Source organism: Cladophialophora psammophila (genome assembly GCF_000585535.1).
Source record: "Cladophialophora psammophila CBS 110553 chromosome Unknown aczJe-supercont1.6, whole genome shotgun sequence".
NCBI lineage: Eukaryota > Fungi > Ascomycota > Eurotiomycetes > Chaetothyriales > Herpotrichiellaceae > Cladophialophora > Cladophialophora psammophila.
Window position 1 is genome coordinate 790,046 of NW_006912927.1, and position 26,476 is coordinate 816,521.

The window sequence follows — 26,476 nt, forward strand, 5'->3', positions numbered from 1 at the left end:
CCCAGCTGTGGCGACGCCCTCTTCGACCATGCCAGACTCAAGAGATTCCGCTTTTGCTGTGTTAAGCTTGAACACATCTCTCACACAATGTATCCGGGTTATCCTACTACTCCTCTCTAGGCCTTTGGGTTCAGCCAAACAACAATCTCGTAAGAACCTCGTGCAAGAGATTCTCCAAAGTTGCCCAGGATCGTTAAGATTTTCCGTGGGAGATATAAGACCAAGAAGCCGGGACAAGTGACGACCAGCCAGATACATTCTCCGAGGCCGCCGAACAGCGCCTGTAGGGCGCGCAAACTAACGTCCCCAAAGTTGCACATCCACGACCAGACCACCCTGGGGAACGTGACAAACACGTGGGTCAGGACGGCGGATAGACCGTTCCACAGATCCCGCACGGTTAACGTCGAGAAGAAAAACACAACGGCATGAACGGCGCTGTGAACCAGCGAGGCGACGAGCAGGGCGCCACGCCCAACCGCCGCACTCACGGCCACGATGCCGTCATAGATCCAGCGCGTCACGACGAGGGCCCCTTGGGGGATCTTGACGGTGACGAACGACCAGACGAGCCGCGCCTGACGGTGGAGGAAGGCCGGCAAGTGCTGGCGCACATACTTCGCGGCCCTGACGACGGCCCGCGGTGACGCCTTGATAGCCTCCACCAGCTTTGCGCCGGCGTGCTGGAGCCGCGAGCCCAGCTGTCGAATCTGGAGCTGGCACCACGGCAGGAAATCCGCGCGATGCTCCCATGCCCACCGGCACCGCGACCACAACGGCTTGACCACTGCGTTCTTGGGTATCGTCCAGAGCACGAACTTTTCGACATCCCACACAAAGAGTTTGACAAAGGCGGCGCACTTGTCCAGCGCGACGCGTGTGCGCCGCAGCCCGGCCTGGTGCTTTGTCTTCCAGCGGCGGAAGCCGCCCGCGCGCCGGGCAGGAAGGTAGGCCACGACCTCGCGGTGGCCGCGCTCCGCTGCGAGGCGGAGCGCGATCTGGCCATCGGGGGCGACGACAGCGTCGTTGCACCCGTAGGTCTCCATGAGAAGCTTCACGAGCGGCAGGTGGCCCTCGGCAGCGGCGGCCTGGAGCGGCGTTCGGAACGTGCAGATCTTGCCCAGACTGTGGTCCCATCCTGTCGAATAGACACCGAGCTCGTCGGGATGCGCTCCGTGTTCGAGCAGCAATTTGACGGTCGGCAGGTGTTTGCTCGCCACGGCGGCCAGCAACGGCGTTCGACCTTCATACTGTGTATTCGCGGTGACGACATTGCTCTGAAGGAACAGCGCCACCACGCCGATTTCCTTCCTGCAGATTGCCGCGAAAAAGGGCGGGACTATCTCCATCTCGGCGGCCAGGACGAGCCCGTCCAGGCCGTCCACCAGAGGTCTCGGATAGCTCTCAACGGGCTTCAGAGGTGCGCCCTGGGTGAGCTGGGACATTGTGTCAACATAGGTCTGGATTTGATGCGCGACCGATTCGGTCTCGCTGTATGCGGGAGGTGACGACCCGTCATTATCAGAAAGCGCCAATGATTCGTTCTCAGATGGGGCTTTTGATTGATCCTGCAAGGAGGCTCCCATCTCAAGTTATAGGGCAGGTAGGCACAGAGCGGAAGGGTTTCAATATGAGACAGGCGAGGTGTTCAGGATAGTTTTGGTAGCAGGCAGAGGAGGGCGATCTAGGTGTTGGCAAGTCTTCCCTGACCGTCTCTTATACGAGGGGAGTGAGTTAATAGCTGATGAGGCTGAGTAGACCTAACTAAAGTCTAAGTCGGATTGGGTTCCGTCGTGTCTGTGGAAAGCGACTTGTCAGCCTTGTGGCTGCCTTGTTCCCCACCTACGCACCAGCCTCAAATGAAAGTCGGTATACGAGGTACGAGGTACCAGGTACCAGGGTCTGATCAGGCCATGTGGGATAGAGCCTACCGTTAAAAATCAATAAAGATTAGCGCTCTTTTCCTGACCCAGAACAAGTGTTGACTGTCAGTTGAGATTCTGCCTAGGCGTGAACAGCCATAGCCTAGACTGGCTTCGTCATTGCTCCGGTCAAATGGCGGGATAGGGAACGGAGGTGGATTTGGGCGGACGCCAAGATTCGCTGCTGGGAGCTAAGCGTGTTCGTGTGCGGAACATTGTGGTGCCTATGAATGCTATGAGGCCCTCGGTGGAAGATCCCGAAAACGCGCTGGCAACCTGTGTATTACTTTACCTAGCTGTTTATGTAACATAGTCTAACTGGTGGAAGCATATATTCTCTTCAAAGCCAAATGACCGTCTAGCCGCTTGTCTATAGGGTAGACTCGTCAAGCCTGAAAGCCCACAGACGGCCAACACTCGCATCACCGTAGAACGAATCCTTCTGCGCCGGTACGTTGTTGACACCAAAGCAGTACCAAGTAGGATCCTCATCGGCATTCTCGTAGAATTCGACCAATGTCGCACCGGCGGCTGCAGAGTCTGTGATACATTGTTGGAGAGATGTCTCTAACGTCCATCCTCCGTGATTGCCGTCCTCGCCAGGTGGATTGTTGAAGCCAAACACACTTGTCATGGAGCCCGGTCCGCCAGGAGTATCGCCTTCCAGTGACACATGGCACGCATCGTAGAATTCATTAAAGGTAGTGCCGTTCGCTAGCTGGACTGATCCTGCAAGCCGTGTAGGTTCACAGACGTCGGTTGATTCTGTAATCGCAAACCCCCAGACCTTACCAATTGTAGAGTCGGGATAGAAACTGTTGGCCGTGGCAGGCAAGTCGTTCACTGCAATGCAGTACCACCAATCATCTGAGCCAATGTAGAACTCGAACAAGTTACCATCTTGCGAAATTGTGGTGTCAGCACACTTTTTGACGGCGGCATCAAACGTGTAGCCGGAATAGTCTGGAGCTTGCCAGTCTACTGACACGACTCGGTCAAGGTCGACGAGTCCCCCGGGTGTATTGCCCTGGAAAGATGCACTGCAGCCGGTGTAGAATTCAGAGAAGATCGCTCCATCAGTTGCGGTGATATCGTCAAGCGGAGTATTCTGGCACGAATTCTCCCAGAGGAAGCCCCAGACATTGATGACATTCGAGTCGGGATAGAAGGAGGAGTCGTCAACAGTCAGATCGTCAACGCCGACGCAGAGCCAATTCTGATCCACGTCGACATAGAACTCAACAGCTGTGGCAGCATTGTCAACCGCGAATTGAGCACATCGGCTTACAGCACTGTCAAAGGACCAGCCCTCATAGTTTTCTGACGCTAGCCAATTGACTGCGAACTGGTTGGGAAAATAGCCCAGACCGCCTATCGTCCCTCCTTCCATCGACTCGCCGCAACCTGTGTAAACGTTGCGAAAAGTCTGGGTTGTGTTGTAAAGAGCGGTGACATCTCCAATCGCAGATGGCGTGCATGCAGGCGTTGGAGTCGTCGACGTGGTTGAGGTTGTGGTCGTGCTTGATTTACGGACGGATGTCGTTGTCATCCCCGTCGTCGTCGATGACCCAGAGACATCAATTTGCGGTCTGGCATTTGCTCCTGAAATCTTGATGGCTGTATCCGCAGCGAAATCATATGGCTGGAAATCAATCGATGTGTAGATGAAACCACAAAGATTGCTATCTGGAGCATTTCTGTATTCCATAGAGACAGCATTACACGAGTCATCTTCGTTGCACTTGGTAATGCAGTCAGATAGAGTTGCCACGTCGGAGAATGAGGAGAAGGAACTCCATCCGTAATAACTGCCCTGTCCGCAAAGAGTCTCCCATGTATCTCCATTCGTGTCTGTAACAATTGAACCATTGTCGCAAGTAGGGGTTGGGGTCGGTGTAGTCGTCGTAATCGTCACTGTACTAGTGGTTGTCGTCAACCCAGATGTTGTAGGAACTGCCGCTGCTGATGAAGATGAAGACGTGCTTGCCGCTGTGCTTCGATCGGCCGGAACAGCAATGGTTGTAGAAACTGCTTTCAGTATGACCTGGACGCAGCCGTCAGGAATCGAGCCATCGGTAGAGACAATGAGTCCGCCGTTCACGATGCATTCAGTCAACACTCCTGAAATGGTCAGGAAACCGTTGCTGTCAATAATTGCAGTGACTGGAGGGCTTGGTCGCTCAGTTTCCATCACGAGTTGAGTGGGCGTACTGATTGTAAGACCAACCCAGACGGGCGTGCCACTCACCATGACCATTAATGATTCATCATCGGCCGTAGTGAATATGCTTGCTTCGACTTCGGAGTTGACAAGGCTGCTCAAACCAGTCTGTGGATTCAAGACGAGATATTCTATATCTCGCTTAATCCTGCGATTTGTCACTACCGTGTCAGCCACGATGTAGAAAGTCTCAGATGGTGCCAGACTCTCTGTTGTTGTGCTTGTCGTGGCTGTGGCTGTGGCTGTGGCTGTGGCTGTGGCTGTAGCTGCGGTGACGGACGCGGATGTCGTTGTCAAGGTTGGAGTTGTCGCCGTTGTGGTTGTGATAACGGGGGTAGATGTCGTTGTCAAAGTTGGTGTTGTCACTGTTGTGGTTGTAGGGGCGTAGATGGATGTCGTTGTCGTGGTTGATGTTATGGTTACAGGCAAAACCATCCTGCTAGGCAGGTACCAACCGTACGCATCGGCGATGCCAGGATAAGGCTGGAATTGTGCTGGATCATTGGTGATATCGTTGAGAGTCCAGCACACCCATCGATTGTTGTTGCGAGCATCGGTCTCGAACTCGAAGACAGGCGAGCCGTCACTATCTGCAACGTTGGCGCATTCCATTAAAGCCTCGTCAAATGTATAATCGGTGCGTTGGTAAACATAAAGATTGTTCCAATTCAAGGTTTGCCAGTCCAAGGACAACCCACACCCAGAGGAGAAGAAATTGATCCAGGAATTGCCATCTGGGGTATTTAAAATGTCACCAACTGAAGCTGAAGTTGCTACGCAGGGTGCAGATGACGTTGTGCTCGTCGTACTGGACGTAGTTGTAGTTCCAGACGTTGTATTTGCAAACGTTGTATTTGCAAACGTTGTAGTTGCAAGCGCTGTAGTTGTAGACACTGCAGCCACAGACAGAGAAGTTGTAGACGGCGTAGTTGCAGACGTTGTGGAGGAGCTTGAAGCAGAAACAAGGTTGTACATGTAGAAAGCGCCTTGAGCAGCGGAGTGTTCGTAGTCACCGGTTTCATCGTTGTTCAAGCCGGCGTCACAGTGCCACTGGTTTTCAGTGGGAACCCAGAAGGCCCTGAAAGCTGTCATACGTTGTTGAACAACGAAGTTGGCACAATACTGAACCACATCACAGTCAGACAAGCCAGCAGGGAAGAAAGTGAAAGCAGCATAAGCTCAATTAAAATTGTACTCTGAGCATCCTGCTTCAGTCTGTTCCCATACTTGAGAGCCCGACGATACTGTTCCCGCACTGCAGAGGTTTGTGCATGTTGGCGTTGCGGATGCTGAGCTGGAAGTCGTAGTCAAGGCCGAGCTTGTGGGCGTCGGACTGGAGAAGATCCCTGATGGCGGTGTGGAGCTAGAGGAAGTACTTGTGAAGCTTGAGGTGCCACCTGCCCCAACCACTGTCATAGCATTCATGGTGGAAACTGTCGAGTCGTCCACGAAAATGTCATCATCTGCCACTAGGCCGGTCCAAAAGCCACAGTGCCAGTCGAAATCCGACGACGTCTGATAGTAAGTCCATACGCTGGCCCCAACCTCTTCGGCATTCGCCACACATTCTCTCAGGAAGGCGGTAGGGTCAGTGCTATAGCCTCCATTACCTGAAGTGGCTATGGAATAACTGCTGCCGAGAGTTAGGGGAATGGCAGCGTGACAGCTGTAGAAGAATTGCGTGTATTGAGTCCCACTTGGCGCTGTCTGATCTTCCAAAGGTAGAATGGAGCAATTCGGTCCACTTGTCTCCTCGGTCTTCGTTGCGGTTGTTGTGCTGGTAGTCACGCTACTGTCCGAGCTTGTGCTATCCAAAGATGTTGTACTGCTAGTCGAGACATAAGCTGGAGTGGTGATACTCGAGGTAGAACTGGCAAGACTTTGGGTTGAGCTGGTAATGATACTCGAGGTGGTGAACGAGGATGAGCCAGGAGTAGCAGTAGCCTCAACTAATATGGAGCTCGAACTCGGAGTGGTCAAAGCCGTGGTTTGAGGCGCCGGTGTTACCGTGCTAGCGACTTCAGTATTGTATGAGTTTGTATCTGTATCCGGCACGGCAGTAACGGGAGCACAGCTACTGTCGGTCGGTCCAGCATTAACTGACATGACGTTGCCGGCACCAACACAAAAGCCAGCTCCTGGCAAGACAAGAGCGCCACCAGAGACTGACCATACAATTGTTGTTGGCATAGCTGAGACTGAGGAGTAGATCATCAAAGCTGAAGGTCCCGAGCCACCACTGAAGCCGACAACCAGAGTGGTGTCGAAAATCATCAGCACGCCATCAGAAGTGAGAACAAAGGCCACAGCATCAGCTGGAGAGCTCACAAGCACAAGTGCTCCGTTGACATAACCGACCACCAGGATATCTCGCTTGTGCTTTCCTGAGCCACCGGTGTTGACTTGAATGGAAAAGGGCTGACCAACTGTCGGAGCCGAGGTATCTGCACTCGAAGTGGTCACAGTCGCTGTCACGGTAGTCATGCTTGTGGTGGTGCTCAGACTGGCATCACTTTCTGCAGTAGTTGAGCTCGTGTCAATAGACGAGGTTATTGCTGAGGATGGAGACGTTGTAGACCCTGAGGAAGTTGTGCTCGGAGTAGTGGTTGGTATGCCCGGGGCCGATGTCGTTGTACTAGATGCTGCTTCGTCAATAGGCGTTGTGCTGGAGCTTGTAATGGAGCAGCCTGCAGCAGGGACTGTAAGCGTCCGCACTTCGAGAACATCTCTCTTCTTCAAAGTAGTCGTGATAGTCTCCAATGAGCATTCTGACGAAGTCGTCATGACGGACGCAGTGCTTGTTGTAGTTAGAGCGAGAGGAGAAGTCGCCTCCTGTGTCGTTGTTGTGATGTCCAAGGTCGAGAGTGTGGTCGGGCTACTTGTGCTTACTTCAACGATAGGTGATGAACTCCTCGTAGTCGTCGTTGGGATCGTCGTGCTTGGTTCAACGGTAGGCGACAAGCTCACAGGAGTGGTCGTCGATGCCGGTGAGGAAGTAATGGGGGTAGATGTGGAGGTTGACACTGATGTAATCGAGCTTTTCGACGTTGTTGGCTCGGGTCGGGGAGTGCCGGCTGTTGTTTCGGATAGGTTAGCAGAGACAGAAGTCCTCGCAGTAGAGGTTGAGATTGGCTCTGGAGCAGAGGCTGTAGTCATATCCAACGAAATTGTCCGAGATGTCCAAGGTTTTGACCGGGAAGTTGAGTAAGAATACGAGCTTGACGTTAACGTCCGAGGTCTCGACAAGTGTGAAACAGAACCATCCCAATCATCCCAACCGTGTCCGCCAGACGTCTCTGCAGGTGAGATAGGATAGGCGGTGCCGACACTGAGCGAGGTAGTCGAATCGCAAGGGCAAGTAAAGACAAATCTAGTGAGGGTCTCTGTGGTGGTAGTATCGCCATGGGACGGCACGCTGAAAGAATGAGCGGACGCTGCAAGGGCTAGCGCTACTGTGAAGCGGAGCAAGCCCATGACAGCTATTTTGTGGAAAAAAAAAAAAAAAAAACAAATGAGAAACAAAGGTCAGTACACAAAAGTCAGTGCATGGTCGCAATAGTTCAAAGGGCAAAAGCAGAATGAGAGGAGAAAAGACTGTTTCTACACAACTCCCTGTCGTCCTACCTATATGATCCCCTCTGGAACCATCGGCTCCGAGACACATTGTGCTGTAGCATTTTATCCCCACCACAATTCCCTCAGGCCCTGAGTGAGAGTCGAAGCGCGCAGGGAGGCGGTTTGGAATATTATTGAGTCTCAAAGGCTAGCTGATGGTGGAGGTTGGAAAAGGAGTATTTTATACAAAAGTGGAAAGCCCGGCTTGGCATCTGGAGTGGCGTCACGTGGGGTTGGCCAGAACAGGCGAGCGAACCACGTGGCCTGACCCAATATGGACAAGACCCAGTCAACGAGATCCAGATTACTCCAGCCTCGCCTAGCTTCCTCCAAACAAGGTCACACTATATACACGCCAACAACCCCCGTAGCGCCCGAAAATTTGGTTGATCAGATCGAGTAAATTGTATGTACCTTGTCGAACAGCCTGTCACCCCGAAGTGCGCTGTTGTCCGAGCTGCTGCCGAGACTCGAGACTCCACAAGATCCATACCCAGTACTCGGTACAGCCTTGCTCAGCCCGAATATAAAACTCACCCTTTAGCTTGAAAGCCATCAGTGTAGGTCGAACCTTCAGAGGGTGGAAAAAGGACATCCATCGTTCGCGATCCATGGTCGGGTGAGAGCAGGGGTTTTTCCGCAAAAGCGGCCGCACAAAAACCACCATCTCCATTCTTCCAAAAATACATAGTTGAAGCTGAGTATATCCCAAGGTCGCCGAGGTTGACATTTGTTTGATCCTCTCCTTGCACTACTATGTAGTTCGATGTCCTACGGTACCGTTTCAGCATTTCCCCAGAGTTCCAGGCTTTGACCATCCCCGTGTTCGCCGCTGGTGCAGTCTCTTGCCTGATAATGGCCCCGATCAGTGCTGAGATGGCAGAACGAAGCCCTTGGGCATAGATCTACCATCTGGAGGATGACAACACATTGTCGAGAACAGGGGGTTGCGCCTAGGCAAAATCAAACCGCTATTCTCTGCCGCTTACTACAATGATAGCCAGAAAGTCGAAGCGGATAGGGCGCACGTTGTGAGGTATGTAGATACTGTCCACAAAACGTTTCCAGGCAGAAAATCTTCGGAATATCTAGCTTAACTGCGCGTCAGGGGTTGCATGCAGCTTACCCTGGCAGAGATTGTGCTTCTAGTGTGGGTAGAAAATGGTCTATTCGCTCAAAAAATCTTCAATGCCCTAAGATGGATGTGGCTTGCCGTTCTCATACTTCCGAGGTGCGAAGAAAAAGCCCTACTGCCCGTGTTCGTCTCTCCTAGCCTCCTTGTTGGCCTCCATCAGCATTTCCCAGTGGACTTTGTGTAACTCTCACAGAATGGATAGTCGATGTATCCATCTGGAGACTTGACTTTGTAGAAGGTGTCGCGATTGTACGGCGCCAGGGCCACATCGTGGCGGATCCGGAATGGGAGGTCGGGGTTGGAGATGAAATGTCTTCCGAATGCAATGGCCACGTCCTCGTCTTTGTATTCGCCGTCGACAGCCTTTCGGGCTGTCGCGGGCGTAAACCCTCCTGCAAGGATCAATGGATTGACACGGCGCCAGGCGAGGCGTGCAAATTCTAGGCTCTCGGCCTGATGAGGCCGCGGGTCCCTGTCTACATTCCCAGAAACTCGGGGCTCAATCAGGTGGAGATATGCGAGGTTAAGCTCGGCCAGGTGAGAAATGAGATGGGTAAATTGTGGCTTTGGGTCTTTCATGCGCATGCCCTGAAAGTCGCTGAAGGGCGACAGTCGAAGGCCTGTTCTTTCGGGGCCGATGGCTTCGCACACGGCTGTCGCAACCTCGAGGCAAAATCTCGAACGGTTCTCGATGCTGCCGCCCCAGCGATCTGTTCGCCGGTTGCACACGTCCTGGGTGAATTGGTCAATGAGGTAGCCGTTGGCAGCATGGATCTCGACCCCGTCAAACCCGGCAGCCACGGCATTTCGAGCCGCCTGGCCAAAATCGCGGATGCATGTCAAAATCTCTTCTTCGGTCATGGGCCGAGGGATGCCGTGTTGCTCGCTGATTGGCAAGTCGCTGCTGCTGACCATTTCCAATCCGGCCTTCGCCAACGTTTCGGGTCGACCTGCTCGTCCCACGTGCCAGAGCTGTGCGAAGATGTATGAGCCCTGGCGGTGCACGGCGTCGCAGATGCGAGCCCAGTGCTCGATGTGTTGACGGGTGTATATTCCAGGGGCGTTGTCATGCCGGCCCTGAGATCGAGCAGAGATAAAGTTCGACTCAGTGATGATGAGAGTTCCAGGGACCGAAGCCCGCTGCGAATAATAGTCGGTCATTATGTCGGTTGGGACGTGCTCGTCGTCCGCCCTGAGCCGTGTCATTGGCGCCATCACGATGAGGTGTTCCAGATTGCATTTTCCTATTCGCATAGGCTCAAATAAGCGCGTCATTTTTGTAGAGCTGGATGCAGTGATTTCTTCTGAAGTTGAGACAGAATCATGGATTCATGTTGGTCGTGATCGGGGAAAATGCCGCTCCCAACGGAGAATGACCGTCCGCGAAATCATTATCCCTCTGAGTTTGAAGGCTCTACGGAAGCCAAACCTCCGCATATGGAAATACAGTCTGCGATATCCAGAACCCTTCAACTGTGTGATCCTACATATGCAACTGCCTCAATATCCTTTTCCAGCGCATACTAAATAAAAACCAAGATCACACATTGCTAGGCCGAGCATATCTCCTGACATCCTTGAACCAAGTTTCTTCGACCCATGTGCTGTCAATATCTTTGGCATTGACAGCAGGTGAGCTGATGTCTTGGGCTAGGATCACGAAATTGGCATCCTTTCCCTTCTCGAGGGAGCCGACCTCACTGTCTAGCATGACTTGTTTCGCCGGATTGATCGTGACGCCTGCCAAAGCGGCTTCCACGTTCACTATTTGATCTGGTCCTAGGACTTGGCCGTCCTGATTATACATGAGCCGAGTCGCCGCAGTGCCGACGTATGACAGAGCGTCAGCTTGACTCACTGGCGAGTCACTGTTGAAGGAATAAACAAGCTCGTTATCTAAGTCATCTTTGACAGGGTCGATGCGATCCGCTCTATCAGGCTCAAGGTCTGAGGAAAGGATATAGTTGCGGAACGTATAACCCCAGTATTTGACATGCCCTATGGTGTGACTGACGCCCAGGTTGAGCTTCTTAGCCCGTTGGACCTGTTCAAGGGTTGTGACGGTGAAGTGCTCCAATCGATGCATGATTGGAGGTTTTGGAGGAACAGCCGCCATGATCCGTTCGAATGCGTCGAGGACGACTTCGGCTGCACAGTCTCCATTCACGTGAACCATCAACTGATAGCCTTTGGTAGCCCATGCCAGCATTTCTTCCGTGATATCGTCGCTTCCAGCGTTGCTGATGGGACAAGTCGATCCTACTGCCCAACGTGCCCAACCGTTTGGCTCTTTCCTGAAATAATTCGGCAACATTTTCCGATTATACGGCGTCTCAAGAGCTGCCGTGAAGCCTTGTGTTGAGCCATCCATCCAGAGCTTGATGGTCTTGATCTTCAAGTCGGTCGCACCGTCTGGAGGCATGCTACCATTTCCAACGATGTTAGAAGCAGCGCCTTTGGTAAGATTCGCCGCGGCACCTGCTATGCGAAGAGGTGCCGCGAGTGATAAAGCGTAGAGGACTGAGACATCCAATGGCCCAGTTTGTCCGACACCAGCATCAAAAACCGTCGTGAAACCTTTCTCACTCCAATCTTTGACGACTTCATGCAGTCCATCCACGATGGTGGGAACCTTCATAAGGTCGGCTGGCAATGCTTTTGTGAGAAATGCTTCATATGAAGGTGGCTCCAACAGCACCCCCGTCAAATTGCCTTTATTCTTGATATACTGACCTCCAGCCGGGTCCGGCGTAGTGTTGTCGATGCCGGCTTCGTCGAATGCTTTCTGATTGGCGTACGCCAGATGTCCAGATGCATTGACAATGAAGATTGGATGCTCATTGAGGTCCTCCCTTGCGAAGATATCAAGCGTCAAATCCTGGAATTTGCCGGTACTGGTATTGGGAGGCAATCTTGAAGGATCGTAGTTGTATCCCAATAACCACTCGCCTTGCTTCACATTCTTGGCTTTGGACCGGATGAATATGATTGTGCTTTCAAATTTTCCGTTGATCTCCGGGTTGAGCGGATCGCAATTCATGAAGAAGCCCTTGAGCATCGCTGACAAAATGACATGAAGATGGGGCTCCACGAAACCCGGAACGATGCACTGGCTTTGGAGGTCTCTTTCCTCAGCCAGGGGGCCGGCGGCATCTTTGGCTGCTTCGTAAGTCCCGATCGCGGCAACTTTCCCACCCTTGATAGCCATAGCTGGGGCAGCAGAGAACTTGCCGTTCTGCATAGTGATGATCGGTGTAGGATTCGATGTGCTGTGAAAAATCCTCGGCCTCAACTCTGCCAAATCACTGGATTGTGTACTGGATTCCTCTCTGAGCTTTGCGAGCAGGTCATTCTGATCAATACCTGCGAGTAGCAGTTCCAAAATGGCGTTGTATCCCTCCAGGCAGCCCGACATTGTCGGAAGTGTCACACAGCTTTTAATGAAGAAACTCGTTTTACGATTGAGAACGAACTCGGAAGGACATTAACGTGATGGGAGAATCAACTCACCACAAGTAATGCGCACTAGAAGGCTTCGCGGGCTCTGAGTTTCCGGCTGAAGAACAAAACGGACATGCCTTGATCCCTTACTCTTGAGGCCCCAGATGCGAATTCTGATCAACGTAGCTCCCTTGCATAAGTGGACAGGGCAAAGATTCTCAGCTGCGGCTGAAATGCAGCACCCTCCGAATTGCCTTGTGAATCACAGGCACACCTGTGGCTAGCTGTAAACGCATTCTGGATCTCTTTTCCAGGCAAACCCGCTGCCAATTATCCCTATTGGCCATCTCAGTCCAACGGAGGCCTCCTTGTAGTTCGCTCTATTAGGCCGTGCACATTGGTAATAACCTAACTCGCAAACAAGGGAATGTGGCCTCAATGACCTTGGTGGCAAAGCCTTTACTGCATAGGACCTGTGTGTCTAAAAAAGAAGAGAAAGAGAGTCCGAGAAACTCGAATAGCCGGGGATAGAGCTCGAGAGGTACTGAGTACCTCAAGGCTAGGCTTGGAATGGCCTGGCGCAAGTGTTATGCGACAACGCTATCTCTGACTTTGGGCCACAAGTACATAGGGAGGCCCCCGTTGGCCCATGTTGAATCAGTCAAAATTGGTCTTGTTCCATATTATTATGGATTCTTCAGCCTCGCTAGTATGTATGCTCTTCACCCCTCGATGGGAACTGTGCTGGACAAGACATGAATCACTCCCGTCCTCGATGATTTCTTCCAGCCAGCCAGAAACCTCTTCAGTCGCTTGGCGGACAAGGCTAAGGCGCGTCCAAGCCTCTGGGCTTTACTTTCCACTGACAGCCATGATATGACGCCTTCGCGTCAATGAGATCTTCCATTTGGAATCGCTGCGGGAGTACACATACTCTGTATCCGACCAAATGCATTGGGCCAGCCGCAAACACCGTTGCCGGATCTGACATGATATCTCAAGGAGACTCTTCTCCCTTCAGGTCTTCCTCCGCCTGCCCACAAGCGCCAGCCCAAAATTTCCGCCCCGGCTCTTCACAATAGGCCTCCATCCATAAGAAGGACTTCATGATCTCCTCGACTATCGGCCATGAATCAGGCTTCCGCCGGACCTCAGTGAACTCCAGCAAAGTCGTGAAGCTTCCCGACAGCTTCTCGAGTTTGCGATATCCGACCGCCTTTTCTGTACACATCCAGCCCCATGCGACCGCACAGAAGAACAGGTCAGGCTGTTGGCGGGGAAGGCCCACCTTGACTGCACTGACCAGGAGACGTCTGAGCCGTTCGGCAATCTTGGCATGTAGCTTGGTCCTTGGCGGCATGGGCACCACGACGAACACCGCGTATGCGAACAGGACATGTCGACAGATCTGGTAAAGCACGTGCTCGGGCAAAATTTCGCCGTCGGTGTTGCTGTGCTCGGGTAGCATGAGGATGTCATGGAGCACGCACCAGCGCATATATCTGACGAGTGCCATGTTGGGAGTATGCAGAGGTCGTTGCTCTTCCGGAAGATCATAGCATCTCAGCAATTGATCAAAGTCCGCCGAGAAGAGGCTCGTGCAATCGGCAATCGCCACGAGATGGTCAAGACTGATGTAACCATCATCAATCAATGTGTGAAAGCCTGTTGTCAGAGTTTCAAGCTTCGCTTGTGCCACAGCATCCGGTTGATGGCTCCGCTTACTGATGTGCCACTTTGTCGGCGCCAGGAGATTAAAGTGAGGACGTTGCAATTCCCTCCAAGATGTCAGGATGTCGCACCTTCTCACCATCAGTCGAAGCCTGGAAATCCCGGAGCTACTTACACTTGAATAACTATAGCCAAACTCTTCCGTTGCAACGTGCGAAGCCCTCCTCGCCGATCCACGATGGCATACACAGCAGCCAGATGTTCCATGCCAATGTCCATGCTTGCGTAGTAGTCAACGTCGTGGAGGTGGGATAGGAAGGGGAGCTTTTGCCGCGTATACGAATCATGACCCTTCAAATTCTCGCCGCTTCCGTGAGATGCCAAGGTTATCATGCTCAGGAGAGCTTCCTCGGATACCGTGTCGCCGTTTTCTTGGATATAGTCCAGGAGTGACCTGATGGCTTTCGTCTTGTACACAAGCCTGAGCTGCTCGTTTTGCTTCGTTGTCCCGCGACCCCCATACTGGTATGCATTGTGCGTAGCGCCAGCAAAGATGATCGTGTACCAAGCCACAGGAGAGTACATGACGGACTGCATGATTTCGGTTCTAGCGGCGTTGAGTCCTCCGCCGTCGGTTAGACACATTTCAGAATAGTGACATGAGATGGCATGATCCAGCATTTCGTGCACGTAGAGTGGAGCGTCGGGGTCACCGATTGTATTGAATGGGTCGGATCGACTTGCTCCCAGAAGGATTTGGATAGGCGATTGTCGCTCGGCTTTCACCTCCAAGACGGCTAGCTCGTCTGTCGGAGTCGTGGAGTTGGACTTGGTCGACTTGCGAGTGCCATGCGCCAGTTGGCCTTTGTTTCTCGCTCTGCGCAATTTGGCCTTCTTGTGATATTCGCGGGCGGCGTGTTGGGTCCGGGTTACTCCTTCGTCCGAGACAGTCTTCCGGGCTTGCCCTTCGCCGTCGCATGGGATGAACAGAAGTTTCATTATGTCGGATGCTCTGTTGGTGCAGCTTCATGCTGTGAACAGTCACAAACCCATGATTGAAGTTGACTAAGAGAAGAAGTCCTGATAACTGCGCAACCGAGACGCGCCCCGTGTTCACTCCCAGATGTGCCGCCTCGCCGCATTTAGGGTGAGTGAAAGAGGAATAGCCGAGCAATGCTGCCTTGTTTGGATGGAACTGTAATTGGCGAAGCTGTGTTCTTCAGCGGTCTGGAGCTGAGAACCCCTGTATGTTTTGGATTCGCTCATAGGTGCATGCTTTGGCTGTGGTTTCTGTACCCGAGGGCGGTTCAGCCGCTGATTTCAAGCCACACCGGTAATTGAGCAGACAAAAATTCTTCTCGAAAGGGGAGTGTTTGCAAGATTTGATCCGCAGGTATTTCCTGGCCAGATAGCCAGAACGAAGTCAAGTGATGTTGGACACGACCTCTGCTCAGCATCGAGAACAAACAATGAGGAGGTCCAGTGTGCCGGGTAGTTTGTCTCTATGTGGGATGTAAGCGGTGCTGTACGAGGTCCTCAGTAGGTAAGTCAATTACCTATATTAAAACTCGTTCAGGCCCTTGCCCCGCTTGAGTCCCGAACTAACGGCTGCTGTGCCGTCCACGGCACGCACCTGTGGACTTCGTCTCTTGGTCCTTTCTGAGGAGCAGCAGCAGTAAGTACAGAGCACTTTAAGTAAAGTGCAGCATGGATCCTGTTGACACCCTAAGTGCCCCGGCACAGCATCTGAGACGACCGACAGCGACGCCCCAAGCTTGTGCAAAACCTCAGCCTTGCGCAGACTCGTCAACTAACTAGGGAGCCTTCTTAACATCAATGCCTTGATCAGTGACCACCGGAAAGAGAACTTTAGCAAGCATGGAGACCTCGGGTGTGCCCAAGTTCGCATCTCACCCAGTCAGCAGCCGATTCCCTCGATCAGTCCGGCGCCAGCAACGAAAATTACCGCTCCCTGGGGATTCCTTTCCAGATCCCTGATGTTCGGTGGCCTGGCGTTGTTGTTTGGCCATATCATTTGCATGCGCTGATAAGCCACTCCTGCCCTACACCTACAAGGACCGAAGACCTGCCCGTTGCAGTTCCAATATGCATTCGTGGCCAGTCGATGCCAGCTGCCGCTAAAAGCGTCGTTCCAGAGACATCGGAGACTCGCAATTGTTGCTGCCATCAAATTTTCGCTGTCGGGGCATCCTGCGCAGTTCAGCACATGTGGAATCGCCATACCCATTTGCCACATCTGTGGAATGAGGCACGATAGGATCTTGGATGCCTTCGATAAAGGGGAGGACATCAACAACCTCCAACAGTTTCGTCCACCCGCCAAGGCTGCCGATTTGAAAGATCTGATTCGAGGCATTCCCAGTCTTCAGGCGGAAATACTTGGGCTGGTGTATGATGTCCGCAGCTTCAAACCCGTAGGAAACTTGGCTGAACCGTGGTACTCGCGTATGTCGACTGACGTTGTCCAAAGAGTATAGGTATGTAGTCACAAGGTGCTTGAGTCTGCAGTCGCCTTCCAGGTCAGGTTCTGGCAGAGGGTCTTCCAGATGGTCGAACAGCGTTCGAAATGCGCCTTCAGCAATAGCTGAGTCCTGGCAATACGGAAGTTGAAGATGAGTTCTGGATGTCGTTCCTGCATACCTTTCATGTGGGCGATCACTAGATGAAGGATCAGCGAGATTTTGGGAACCAGCCATGCCCGTTTTCGACTCGGACAGTACAGAAGGACCTGCTCTATCATGGCTGAATCCAGCCATGATGTGAGATTCCTCTGTCGGTTCTCGAAAGGACTGCGTTCGGTCCACCCGAATCTGGTTGCTCGGCTTGCACCAACACTGACGCCGTGCATGACAAAATTCATGTTAAACGTGGTACTGTTCTCGCATTCCTCTTTGTCCTTAGAGGGTGCACCCGAGCGTCTTAGATCGTAGGTTTGCGACTCTGCCCCCAGCGTTGTAACAGAATGCCCACACCAACCCAAAAAATGCTGCTTGAAGCACAGAAGATCCTTGAGCTCCTCCTCCCGATACCACTCCTCTGGGCGATGCTCTGACCAAAGCTGCCAAAGCTTCCTGCTTGAGACGTTGACGCTGTATTTCAAAGGTTTTACACTGAACAAGTGCTATTGTAAGCATCCTGCTGTGCCCTTGTCATGCACGGCTCGCACAGGCGTAAGAATCGTGTAGACACCTGCTAGGCAAATGCCATCATCGAGTGAAACAGGTGTATCTACACCACAGAGCTGTGTCATCAGGTTGAAGTCGAGCTCCAACCCTTTCATCTCGAAAGGATGTTTCACCGGGGCAACAGCGACTATCTTTTTGGGGAACACAGGTCCCCAGCATCCATCTACTGAGATGTCTTGCAGTGGTGTGGGCAGAACCCGAGTATCCGTCTTGTCATCGAGCATTTCAGCGTTCGAAACGGCGAGAAAAAGACCTGGTGGTTGCCTCAAAGCCGCTACGATACCGATAAGCAACTTGTCGATTGTTAAACAGACTCTTTGCGCGTTGGTTCGCAATGAAATGACTATCGTGTCGCTTCCCATCCGGGCATATGGATCTTTTCGGAATGTACACTGAGCCCAAGCATTGGAATAGGGTTGCAGACGCACTTTTGCAGCCAAAACCGGTAACCGGAGTGCGCTTTCAAAGCTGTCTAGAAAAGGATCCACGACTACACTGGGCGCACCGGTCAAGAAGAGCAGGTAGTCACTGCAAGTTCCGCAGCGTGCATTCTGCCCCGATCCATAGAGGACCATTGCATCTCGCAAAGTCGTAGGCTCCAAAAATTGGACAAGCAGACTCTTAGCATCACTCGCGTCCAGAGTCCACGTCTTTGTATATGTGGCGTCGGATAGTTTCGCATTGGGCTGTAGAGAGTCAGCGTCTTTGGCTTTCTGCTCTCTTGTGGCAGAATCGGGACTGGAAGAGCCTTTTTGGTGGCTAGAGCTGCGCTGATCCTGTGTCGTGGAGGTCTTAGACGATGCTACCCCGGGCACTGGTAGGCCCTTGTGTGGATCTATCCCGCCCCCTGAATCCAGCCTAATGCCTGAATTGACTCTTTCCATGGGCGGGGAGGCGAAAAGAGATGGAACATGGGTCAACGTTAACCCAGGAATATGTGTGTGCCGCGGAGGTTCCGTAGCACGATGGAACACGGGATTAACTCTCGTTATGAGACTTGCACCAGTGTTATACGATGTGTGCGTGGGCTGTCTGTAGCCGCTAGTGATAAGAGGACTCGAGGACGGGTTTCCTTGATGCGACGGAGCCCCATACGAAGAGGATGAGAATGGTAGATTTCGAGCAGGTATTTCCTGATCATAACTCGAGGTGCTCCACTTCGGTCGAGGCAGTGGAGGCTTGTCTCGCTCATATGGTCCTGACTGCTCTGCGGCAATAGTCCCAGCCTTTCTTTTTCTTCTCTCTGCGACTTGAGAGTCCTCGTAGAGCAGCACTAGCAACCTAATGAGCATGTCCAACTTCAGGTACAGAGGGCAGCGTACCGTCATTCGTAGATATTGCCTCTCTCACCCATTCCCGGGAGTCATTCAGAATTTCTTGCTTGTCTCTCGAAGCCTAGATTAGAGCCCTGATGAGACGCATATAAAACTAGATTTTAAGCGTACCTCTGACATCAAATCAATACCATAGATAATGTACTCATTGGTGGTTTCCTTTCAGATATTAGCCTAAAGAGTATCGAACGGTCGAAAGCCGTACCTGGATGCGCACAACTTCGTGCAGAATGGACTTGAGGTAAAACTTAAGCCCCTCTCTCTCGATCCACCCTTTCGTACGTGTATAGCTTTTCACCGAGCTCCTTCTAGCCCCGTGAAATATCTGACCAGCAAGTGGCGTCACAATAGGTGCGCCGCTCTGTCGCTCCTCGCAGCCTCGCACATGGTCCACTTATTCTTCTCGCGTCGGCGCAATTCCACCTCTAACTAAGACTCCTGGTATCAATATATGTTGTTCCTTATAATATCCGTATCCGCATAGGCACGTTATCTGGGCGAGCGTTTGATCGTCGGCGTAGACACCTCCGCGGCCGGACCGACACACAGGCTTCGGATTGGAGTCTGGTTTTGGATCTCTGGGCTTCTTATCCACCTTAGTCTGGCAACTTCGTTTTACCAGGCTGCCGTGTACCCTAGACTCGAGGCGAGAAGTAAAAGAGTCTTGAAGAGAGCAAGAAACCCGGAACTCTCTTCCGCCAAAGCCTCTTCAAACGGTCCGACAGCGACAAGACGAGAGCGTACAAAGCGATGGATTTACATGGACGGAGTGTTCTAGTCTGAGGTAGCTGGATGTGATGCAGTCCGTGGCCTCGGTGGACCCGCTTCACAGCAAATAAACCCGGGCGCAAAGACTCATGGTGGAGGCGAGACCATCGCATTGGCTGGCAGTATGTAGCTGGGCAGGCATGCATATCAAATCGTGCCAGGAAAAGTGCATTGAAAAGCCCTGCATGTGACAATTAACCAAACCGGTGTCCCCCTGGGGCAAGGGGGGAACAAGATCTGATTCGATGATATCTCAGCCACGATGGCCCGGGCGGAATGCCTCGTTCCCCCAAGAACGATCAAGGAATGCATCTCAGGAGCATATGGGCCGGATATATGAAGATGCAGCAACGTTTATTTCGTGGCCCGGGCCGGCCGAGGATTCAAGCGACGATCGATTGGAGCTGATCATGGAAGGAAGCATCAGGAACTTCGACATTACCTGGATGAAGATATTCGACAGGATCAAACAACAAAGGCGCCTTTGGGCTCTCGTTCACATCGTTGGCTGAGAGCACTGGCATCGTGCTTGCATCGCACAAGAAACGACGTTTGCGAGGACCAGCCTCGTTCACTGTGATCATCCGCAAGGTTGGCGCAGTGGTGGAAGACATCACAACCAACATGTGCTCCAAACTCAATAGACTTGCAGAGAAGTTAGTTTTGAGGTGGCTGTATGACTCTCTTCAAGGAAGATGATCGTGTAACTTCATATCACTCTTTTCTGGCTCGAAGACGCTGCCGGCAGCTAGCTGGGAGCAGCCCAAATCCCCTGTCTCTTTCTGCCGCCGCCTAATATGCGCAAAGGAGACCTCATCTGTCGTTTTTTTTCTTTGGGTGTAGAGTTCCTCATATTTTACGGCACGCTCAGAGTCATTGTAAGGTCCTTGGAAATGATTATGTGGATGACAAGGCATTGTGTAGAGGATGGAATTTTTGCTCTCTTGATCGAGTGGGGATTCGGTGGGCGTCGAATGGGCATCTTGCTGCTCGAGGAGCGTGTGGGCAGAATTGACTCGCAATGAGCCGCTTCCAATCAAACAGCCAATATCATGATATGTACGGAGTAGCGAGTATAGGTAGGAATGTCTTTGCCCGGGGTGTGGTCTCGCGGGCAGGAGGCGACTCGGTGAGAGTGGTGAGAGTAGTGAGAGCCTTTTGAGACACTCGGGATACAATGCGGTATTCAATTTGCTTGGCACGGGAGTCCTTGACTGGCTCCCATCCCTAATTGATACCACCGAGCACAGAAATCACAACGATCTACATCTAAAAGTCACTTGTCGTTCATCTTCGGCCACAAGACAGGTCTTCGCAACTCAACCAGACTGCTGACCACTTGAACCCGCTAGGGAATGGCCCCAAAGAAGAAGAAGAAGCCCACGGCGAATCCTGCTCGAGGCTTTGCCACGACTTCTCTACCTTCTAAGTCCAAGACCGTTGACGAGCCGGATCAGGCTTTGGTTAACGTCAATGATGAATCTCTGGCAGCAGGAACTGATACTAAACTCACAGCACGGCTTGATGACGAGCATGCGGCTCAGAAGAGCGGCAAGCCGTCCGAGCACAGTCTGAAGATCCAAGATATGACTCCCGAGGAATTTGAAGCCCATCTGGAAGACTCTGAATTGGAAACAATGCTCGGCAAGTATGCTACCCGATGCATTGCTGATGCTCGACGTCAGGTGGTCAGACTAGAAACCGAGCGGCGTCAACTGCGTCCGCAGGCCTATAGGTTATCAACATACAACTGGTTGCCCGAAGAGACGATCAACGATCTGTTTGACATGGACGTTGGGGATACAAATGCTGTGTTTCCGGCCTCCAGGGGCGTTAGGACTCCGGTAGATGAAGAGAAGCTCTCGGTCGACCTCTGGAGTTTAGAGAGAGTCTTGGTGTCATTGAACTTTCCAAGAGTCTCAGAGGCAGTTGCTTACATTACTGAAATTGCTCTTCTGGGACAGCTAACAGGAACCCCTGACTCCCTCTCTGGTCTGCCTGAAGCTTTGCAATGGTATGCCTCTAAAGCTCCAGCAACGGAACTCATGAACTATGAGCAGACCACAGGAACAAAGACTGAATTGAGTGATAGCACGCCTCTCCAAATAGCATCAGGTCAGTAAGAAATGCCCCGATCCTCGAAATCGTTCAGTTGTCTTTTATGTCTTACAGTGTCGATGAAGGCGGTCGAGGATCCCCTGCCTGCCGCGAGCGTCGAGAAGCGGCGAAATTCCGACTCGTGGACGCCGTATCAATGTCCCAGGCGGCTGCATTTACCCTCCGTGACACCGTCAATTTACACCTTCTGCAAGTTTTGACCTGCATGTTCCAACAGGGCTGACAAGAACACAGAACCGGCAACTGCCAACCAAAGCAGACAGTCTCCTGCGGCGACTCCTGCAAGAGTCTCAGAAGCGGAGGAAGACTCATCGGCAAGCTCAGAGGCTTCAGAATCCGAGGAAGACAACGATCCTGCGAAACTGACGGAGAAATTTGTTGGAATCCAACAACAGATCCGGGAGGCCCAAAACAAAGAAGCCAACGACGGTGTGAAGGCAGCGGCCAGAAAGGAAAAGCGAATCGCTAGGCTGCAGAGTAAATTACAACAACTATGTTGTGATCCGCTGTTCGATAAACAAGAAGCAGAAGCTTCTTGGGCAACCATCCTGACTCAACTCCAGGCAACACACCAACAACTCATGCGGGCTGCTGCTACAAAACGGCGAGAGCAAAAGCAAGCCGCTGCTCAACAAAACATTGAGGATGATACCGAGATCAAGAGGCTCGTGGCAGAGGACAGTGGACCTGCAACTGCTGAGGATGAGGATGGTCTTCTGGGCGGCATGTTTGGAGAATCTGAAGACACTCTTATTCCTCAGCAGAACCACCCGGCATCCGAGAGCTCAATAAGACTACTGGACTTTGGAAATTGGTCTGGCCTTTCACCGAAACGACTGCTTGATGAAGTCTGTAGAACCCGTGATTCGGGATGTCGAATACAGAGCAGAACTTTGCAGCAATCCTCATACTCTGCGCGACACACTCTACAAATCTCTTGGACAGCCGATACTATGCCCGAGGGTCTCGCTACGACGGCATTACCACCGGAGATCTTTGCGCAGGTTAGTGAGCGACTTTGGGAATTGGAGATGAGAATGATTGCGGCAGCAAGCACTGCTCAATCGGAAGCTTATATCTGCACACTCGGCCTGTTTCTGGTGTCAACACTAGGCCCAAGTGAGCAGAAAGCAATTGGACGTCTGCCGACCGTCTGGAGAGATATGGTCAAAGACTTGGGCGAGGCAAAAGAAAAGCTCGTCAACAAGGAACGGAAGGAGACCCTGCGGCGGCTTCGGGCGCTCATTCATGATACACAGGAACGACTGAAACGGCAACAAGTAAAACTCCCCAGCAAGGAGCTAGCTGAGCCACTCAGCAACGTCAGTGATCGCCGCCGGACAAGAGTACCTGTCTCGAATTGGAGCCCAGAACAAGTTTCCAGGGAATGGAATATGCGAACCTCTCATTCATCTTTTCGTGAAATGCTCCAGGTCCGCCAACAGCTCCCTGTTCATCAGTACAAAGACCAGATCCTCTCTTGCATTCGCAAACACGCGGTGAGTGTCATTTGCGCAGAGACTGGAGCTGGCAAATCATCCGGGATCCCGGTCCTGCTTCTGGAACAGGAGTTCAGTGCCGCCCGAGATTATCGTATCCTTGTGACGCAGCCAAGGAGAATATCTGCTATCACCTTGGCCAGACGTGTTTCCCAGGAGCTGGGAGAGAATCGGAATGACATCGGCACTAATAGATCACTTGTCGGCTATGCAATCCGTTTGGAGAGCAAGATCAGCAATACCACTCGTATCACCTATGCGACGACCGGCGTCTTGTTGAGAATGTTGGAGGAATCCCCGAATCTTAATGAGCTGGACTGCCTCATCCTGGATGAAGTCCATGAACGTACGATGGATTTGGACCTGCTATTCATCGCGTTGCAGAAGTTGATGAAGCGCCGGAGTACATTGAAGATCGTCCTCATGTCGGCTACGATTGACGCGAAGAAATGCTCGGACTACTTTGGTGGCGCACCGGTGTTAGACCTGCCTGGAAGGACATTTCCAGTTGAAGTGGGATTCCTGGAGGATGCGGTCGAGGTTACCAATGACCTTGCTGGCGTCAAAGAAAAAGACTTGGTAGTCCAGGACGAGGATCGGGACATTGACGAGTTCTACGCGAACGATAAGGGGCGACCTGTCATCGCCGAACCGGGGAAGTACAGTAGTCAGACTCAACAGGCGGTTGTCAACATGGATGAATATCATATCGACTATAGCCTCGTCGCAAAACTCGCCGCCACCATTGCCAGCAAACCACGTTACGCGAAATACAGCAATGCAATCCTGATCTTCATGCCGGGTATAGGCGAAATGCGACGCCTGCACAGCTTCCTCCTCTCAATGGACACCTTCGGCAGAAACTGGATCGTGCACCTCCTACATTCGACCTTCTCGACTGAGGAGCTCGAGCGGGCCTTTGAGCGCCCGCCAAAAGGGCACAGAAAGATCGTGATCGCGACCAATATCGCCGAGACTGGCATAACCATTCCAGATGTGACGGCGGTGATCGATACGTGCAAGGAGAAAATCATGCGCTTCGATGAACGCCGCCAGCTCTCGCGGCTGACGGAGGGATTCATTTCCCGCTCTTCAGCGCGGCAGCGGAGAGGTCGCGCCGCTCGCGTTCAGGAGGGTCTCTGCTTCCACCTCGTCACCAAATATCGGTACGAAAATCTGATGCTTGAGCAACAAGTCCCCGAAATGCTGCGACTGAGTCTGCAGGATCCGATTCTGCGGATCAAGGTGTGGAATCTGGGGTCGATTGAGGAGACGCTCAATGCGGCGATCGAGCCCCCTTCGAGGAAGAATGTGCTCAGAGCGATTGACAAGTTGAAGGACGCGGGAGCGTTGGCCAAGAATGAGGCGCTGACGCCGCTGGGGCAGCAGATTGCTAAGTTGCCCCTGGAGGTGTTGTTGGCGAAGCTGGCGATCTTTGGCGTCATTTTCAGATGTCTGGTGAGTTGGCATACCATCGGCGGATAATGGGTGGCATTTCTTCTCGTCGAGATATTTATTCTAACTTTTCCTGCTCAAGGATCCCATACTCGCTATCATATCCCTCTTGGGCACCAAGTCACCGTTCCTCCCGATTCCAACATCCGGCTCACAGAGCGATGCTCGACACACGTTCAGTCGGGGTGACTCGGACCTGCTCTCGTCCCTGAACGCCTACGAAAGCTGGAAGAAAGCCAAAGCAGCCCGCATAGCCCAGGAGTTCTGCCGCAAAAACCACATCAGCGACCAGACGATGGGGCAGGTCGAGGCGCAAAAGATTCAATTGCTCGTGTACATCGTCGACGCTGGCCTGGTGACGCTAGAGCCGGAGGAACGAGCAGCCCTGAACAGGGCCCGCACTTATTCCGGACGTGGAGGTGTTCTTCCATGCTACGATGTTCCCGCCCGCTACAACCAGACAGTGCCCGACCGGGCCCTCACCGCCATCATCGCCATGGCACTGTACCCTCGGATCCTCAGGCGCGAAGGCAAAGGCTGGCGCAACGTGTACACGAACCAGGTCGTCTCGCTCACACCGCGATCCGTCAACCACCGCTCCTCCTCCCAGACTCCCAGGACAACAGCAGCGGCACCGTGCTGGCTCTCCTTCTACGAGGCCGTGCAAAACACCCGCAGCGGCGCCCTCAATGTCTTTGAGACATCTGCCATCCCCGAGTCCGCGCTCGCGATACTCTTGGGCGCGGAAGCGGAGTTTAAGTTCTTCTCGGGGGTCTTGCTGTTGGATGGTGGGAAGGTGAAGCTTTCGGTCAGGCGCTGGAGGGAGCTGATGGCAGTGAAGATCTTGAGGGAGAGGGTGTTGGGCGTGCTGGAGAAGTGTTACACGAGGCCCGGAGAGGTAGGAGAAGAAGGGAGGGTGTGGTTGGATATGTGGTTGAAGATCGAGGCGGCACAAGAGGGGTAATTCACTCTATTCCAGATGTACTTGCTCCCAAGCTGCTATCTGGCTGCTGACCGTCAGCATGTTCAAACCGCTTCAATAATCTTGATCACATCGTTGTGAAGGCCGCGCGTTAAACGCCCCAGACTCATCGCCACCAATATTCGCAGGCGCCCAAGGTGCTCGCTCTCCGCCCGGAAGGAAGCTCCCAGCATTTATCTCAACAAATAACCGCCATCGACCGGCAAGGGAACTCCCGTGATCCACCCAGCCTCATCACTTGCCAGAAATACCGCCGCCCTCGCTACATCCTCCACTTTGCCCAGCTTCTGTCCGAACGGATGTTTCTCTTGAATCTCCTCCAACTCCTGCGGCTGGCCCTGTAGGTTCTGCGTCATGCTTGTTTCTAGAAAGCCCGGGCAGAGAGCGTTACAATGAATCAAATCCTTGGCATAGTCCAGTGCAATTTGCTTTGTCAACATGACCGCGGCGCCTTTGGATGCGCAGTAAGAGGGCGTACCGTAGAACGGGACGAGTCCTTGAACAGAGGCGGTGTTGATGATCCATCCCCTCGAGGAGTAGATCTGAGACTGTCCGTCCAGCATTTGCTTGAGAGCGTACTTGCAGCCCAGAAACATGCCCTTTGCATTGATAGCCATGGTCTTGTCGTAGTCCTCTTCGCTTGTCTCGTGACATCGCAGTGGACGGACATGTGTGCTCTCCACGCTAACACCGGCGTTGTTCACCATGATATCTACCCTCTTGTATCTCTGCACGCAGGCTCGAATGGCGAGTTCCATGTCCCGCGCTCGCGTGACGTCGGCTTTGTGGTATGTGGCCTCACCTCCTAGGTGGCGGATGCGTTCGTGCGTTCCTGGCTGACCGGTCACGCGGTTGTGAAAGTCATCTGCACGCTGTGTCGATAGATTGATCGCGTTCCGCGGCGTTGGGTATTGGTCGATGCAGAAGATCGAAGCGCCTTCAGCGGAGAGGGCGAGGGAGATGGCTTGTCCAAGTCCAGAGCTGGAGCCAGTTACGATGGCCACGCGATTCTGCAGACGGCCAGAAGGGGATGTCATGGTCCTGAGAGTGCATATAAGGAAATCCAGGGCGGGGAGCGGGAAACAGAGACGAATCTACCTTTTGACGAA

General features: G+C 52.7%; 9 protein-coding genes across 9 annotated transcripts; 1 reads left to right on the forward strand and 8 right to left on the reverse strand.

Moving 5' to 3' along the window:
* Positions 1–116: 116 nt before the first annotated feature.
* Positions 117–1,445, reverse strand: A1O5_04614 (uncharacterized protein; the record flags this gene model as incomplete). The annotated part of the gene is made up of 1 exon (XM_007745218.1): positions 117–1,445. One exon carries the CDS (start codon positions 1,443–1,445, stop codon positions 117–119), a length of 1,329 nt encoding a protein of 442 aa, XP_007743408.1.
* Positions 1,446–2,292: 847 nt separating this feature from the next.
* Positions 2,293–6,627, reverse strand: A1O5_04615 (uncharacterized protein; the record flags this gene model as incomplete). The annotated part of the gene is made up of 2 exons (XM_007745219.1): positions 2,293–5,265; positions 5,371–6,627. The coding sequence occupies 2 exons, from the start codon at positions 6,625–6,627 to the stop codon at positions 2,293–2,295; spliced, it is 4,230 nt and encodes a 1,409-aa protein (XP_007743409.1).
* A 2,422-nt stretch (positions 6,628–9,049) lies between these two features.
* A1O5_04616 (uncharacterized protein) lies at positions 9,050–10,168 on the reverse strand (the record flags this gene model as incomplete). Its single annotated transcript, XM_007745220.1, has 1 exon — positions 9,050–10,168. The coding sequence occupies one exon, from the start codon at positions 10,166–10,168 to the stop codon at positions 9,050–9,052; it is 1,119 nt and encodes a 372-aa protein (XP_007743410.1).
* Positions 10,169–10,433: 265 nt separating this feature from the next.
* Positions 10,434–12,308, reverse strand: A1O5_04617 (uncharacterized protein; the record flags this gene model as incomplete). Its single annotated transcript, XM_007745221.1, has 1 exon — positions 10,434–12,308. The coding sequence occupies one exon, from the start codon at positions 12,306–12,308 to the stop codon at positions 10,434–10,436; it is 1,875 nt and encodes a 624-aa protein (XP_007743411.1).
* Positions 12,309–13,331: 1,023 nt separating this feature from the next.
* A1O5_04618 (uncharacterized protein) lies at positions 13,332–15,004 on the reverse strand (the record flags this gene model as incomplete). Its single annotated transcript, XM_007745222.1, has 2 exons — positions 13,332–14,112; positions 14,181–15,004. 2 exons carry the CDS (start codon positions 15,002–15,004, stop codon positions 13,332–13,334), a joined length of 1,605 nt encoding a protein of 534 aa, XP_007743412.1.
* Positions 15,005–16,143: 1,139 nt separating this feature from the next.
* On the reverse strand, positions 16,144–16,886 carry A1O5_04619 (uncharacterized protein; the record flags this gene model as incomplete). Its single annotated transcript, XM_007745223.1, has 2 exons — positions 16,144–16,610; positions 16,667–16,886. The coding sequence occupies 2 exons, from the start codon at positions 16,884–16,886 to the stop codon at positions 16,144–16,146; spliced, it is 687 nt and encodes a 228-aa protein (XP_007743413.1).
* A 261-nt stretch (positions 16,887–17,147) lies between these two features.
* On the reverse strand, positions 17,148–18,503 carry A1O5_04620 (uncharacterized protein; the record flags this gene model as incomplete). Its single annotated transcript, XM_007745224.1, has 1 exon — positions 17,148–18,503. The coding sequence occupies one exon, from the start codon at positions 18,501–18,503 to the stop codon at positions 17,148–17,150; it is 1,356 nt and encodes a 451-aa protein (XP_007743414.1).
* Positions 18,504–20,668: 2,165 nt separating this feature from the next.
* On the forward strand, positions 20,669–25,349 carry A1O5_04621 (uncharacterized protein; the record flags this gene model as incomplete). Its single annotated transcript, XM_007745225.1, has 3 exons — positions 20,669–21,432; positions 21,649–24,388; positions 24,468–25,349. The coding sequence occupies 3 exons, from the start codon at positions 20,669–20,671 to the stop codon at positions 25,347–25,349; spliced, it is 4,386 nt and encodes a 1,461-aa protein (XP_007743415.1).
* Positions 25,350–25,540: 191 nt separating this feature from the next.
* Positions 25,541–26,404, reverse strand: A1O5_04622 (uncharacterized protein; the record flags this gene model as incomplete). The annotated part of the gene is made up of 1 exon (XM_007745226.1): positions 25,541–26,404. One exon carries the CDS (start codon positions 26,402–26,404, stop codon positions 25,541–25,543), a length of 864 nt encoding a protein of 287 aa, XP_007743416.1.
* Between the last annotated feature and the right edge of the window lie 72 nt (positions 26,405–26,476).